The 2,667-nt window shown below is 42.4% G+C and overlaps 1 protein-coding gene across 1 annotated transcript in view; it reads right to left on the bottom strand.

Annotated features, from left to right (window-relative positions):
• Positions 1 to 529: 529 nt before the first annotated feature.
• Positions 530 to 2,667, bottom strand: part of LOC108685530 (zinc finger protein 704) — a 93,805-nt gene continuing 91,667 nt past the window's right edge. The window contains exons 7-8 of the mRNA XM_018190369.1: positions 2,156 to 2,408; positions 530 to 2,079 (exon numbers count right to left, since the gene is read on the bottom strand). Coding sequence (XP_018045858.1) covers positions 1,867 to 2,079; positions 2,156 to 2,408 — 466 coding nt within the window. The 3' untranslated portion in view covers positions 530 to 1,866. The remainder of the gene's footprint in view (positions 2,080 to 2,155; positions 2,409 to 2,667) is intronic.

The following is a 2,667-nucleotide window of genomic DNA, read 5'->3' as shown; positions in this document are numbered from 1 at the left end:
ATCCGAATTTGATTTCTAATGTAACTCAGTCGACTACGATGAGAAATCAGGAGTCATTAATGTTGAATTCTCTTAGGACATAGCGCTTACTTGCAAAGTTTGTTTCATCAAATTTGTCAACATATAAAATTTGCAAGTGTCCATTCGTTATCGCTACATTAGAAAAATTATCGAGATCAAACGTTGTATTTCGAAATAATCGATTCGAGTGGATAAATCGTTCCGCGAATGACCTGAAGCGAGAAAGGAGTATAAGAAATGACATAGATTAGACTATACAAATGTGATGTCACTATTCTTCGCGCTCGCGATGTACCGCCTGTTGCATCAACATATATCGGCCAGTATGTCAGATTATTTTATAAATGTTTTTAGTAAATATTACATTTATAAAATTAATCGATTAATTAATTGATTACATTTTATGAATGTAATGCCTTCTCTAATAGGCATTACACTTATAAAATAATCGACGTCTGACTAATACGTTGATGCAACACGCGGTACATGTATGTATATAAGTGTACCTGTGTGTTTAATGAGTGCATGTATGTGATCTGGAGCGAAATCTTTAAATATTAGATCGATCGATTCAACTGCGTAGCCCTACCCCAATACGCGCGTGCAGCTCCTTTGTTGGCGAACACGGTCTTAGGTCGTCAGAAGGCTAACAAGGCTAAGTCCGGTATACGGCGACGCATGCCGTGCAACATATAGTGCCTCTTTAACGCGCGAGAGAGAGGCTTGAACAACAATTTTTTGAATTATTTATCTGGCAGTATAATTGGTGTATAAAATTTTGTTTCTTCTTTTTTTTATCTTTCCTTCTCTCATTTCTTTACACACCTTTGCACTTTCCTGCTCGATTCACGGCAGATCCAATAAATTTAGATACAATATCACAATTAGCAGCTCTGTTCCACGCGAGACTTACCAATCTTGCTTGTCTGCGTTCGTTTAGCATTGAACATCGGTCAGACCGAACATTCCGCCGGTCTTCCCTTCGTCCGTCAGATTCGATCGTTCGTTCCCCAGGGATCGGCCGGACGGCGTCCCTAAGGATTGATCTAACGCCTTTAGTTCCATCATTACCGAGAGCGCATTAACGTTTGCGCTCTTAGCGGAAGAAGGAAGATCTATTGCAATGACCTAAGAGACGGTTCGGGAATCAGCACTTCGAAGGACATGCATGCTCGCTCTAAGTGCGAGTGCGTATCTTATTCGTACCGAACCAAAAGGTTCTCTTTGTTAGGCGAGTTGGGAGCGAGAGAATGCAACAATTTGAGGTCGCCTCGCTCCGCACGCCAATTATTCGCTATCTATTTTAATCGAAAAGTCCCTCGTTACGACTAAGGGACCCGATCGGAGTTTGCCAAATGCAAAACACGAACGGGCGGAAATCGTTCAGATAAATCTTACGTTGGTAACTTCCTCTATGAGCACTAGAAAAGTGTTATATCATGCACCCTTTTTATCTGATTATCAACCCTATAGAGCTACCTGCCAACCGTAATTACAGAAAGATGTTTCTCTTCAAAACTCGTGCATGCCGTCTCGACGACGGAAAACAGAGAGCAGAGGAAGAGATGCTGCTTTTACGAGCTTTGGATTTTTGCTTTTTTATGAGAAGTCCCGGTATATGTTGGAATAACTCATAGGATAACACTTTTCGCTACAACCGGCGATATAATTGGCGGTTTTGCGTCTCGTGCTCCGAATGCGAGAGCTATTTTCTCGGCGCCGTATCTTCGACGATGATTGGCATTTGGCAGTTGGTGTTAATGTTCAATGTAGCATTGGCAAACTCTGGGGTCGACTTGACAAGGGTTTCCGCCCACGGACGTACGAACGGGGCGGACGCTTGGCCTATTCGCTGCAGAAACGGGTGCAGGCCTTCTTCCACCTACATTGAGTGCACCAGAGGTCACGTGAATCCATACCGTAGATCTTGCGACATTTCTTAACATCGCTGCGAGTTCGCCGCGGAGAGGACGGCTTGCCCGTGGACGTTGTCATGTTCTGTTGATGACACGCCTGCAATGGCCGCGGTGACAATTTGATGTGTTTATTGGGTGTACCCTGAAATAAAAGAAAAATAAATTTAGTCTGTATTTCTCATAGTACCGGTTTACGGTCTGAACGCGCGATTACCTACCGGCGATTGCGAGATCGTAAACGTGTTGCTCGGTTCCCTGACACCGACCATTCCGTTCTCGATAAAATTACTCGCGACAGGAGTCGCCTCAAGACGAAGCTGCTTTTGGTACTCTGGATCCTCATGCGGAGGTCTTGCCATGTCCCGGTGAGACATCGTGGGAGGTGAACTCATGTGATCCACAGCGACTTCCTGATAATAGAATTCCTCCTCGTGATCGTCCTCGCTGTCGCATCCTTTGGATTTCTTTGGGCTGTAAAATAAAAATTATCTCAATTCGCTTTCAGTCTTTGCTTTCTTGTCCTCGACATCACACAAAATTTCAAGATTGTTTTTTTCTTACAAAAAAATATTTTAATTCATTACTTCCTTATATTCAGTTTTTCTCCTCTCTCTCTCTCTCGCGCACTCTTCTCTAATCAGCTGCTTCTCTATCATTTCTCATTTTAATTAATAGATTTACTTTGTCTTTATTTATTTCGTTATTTCTTATAATAATATTTAATAATATT

The sequence above is a fragment of the Atta colombica genome, unplaced genomic scaffold (genome assembly GCF_001594045.1).
Source record: "Atta colombica isolate Treedump-2 unplaced genomic scaffold, Acol1.0 scaffold153, whole genome shotgun sequence".
Lineage (NCBI taxonomy): Eukaryota > Metazoa > Arthropoda > Insecta > Hymenoptera > Formicidae > Atta > Atta colombica.
The sequence above is the reverse complement of the archived record's forward strand: the minus strand, read 5'-3'. Positions and strand labels throughout refer to the sequence as shown.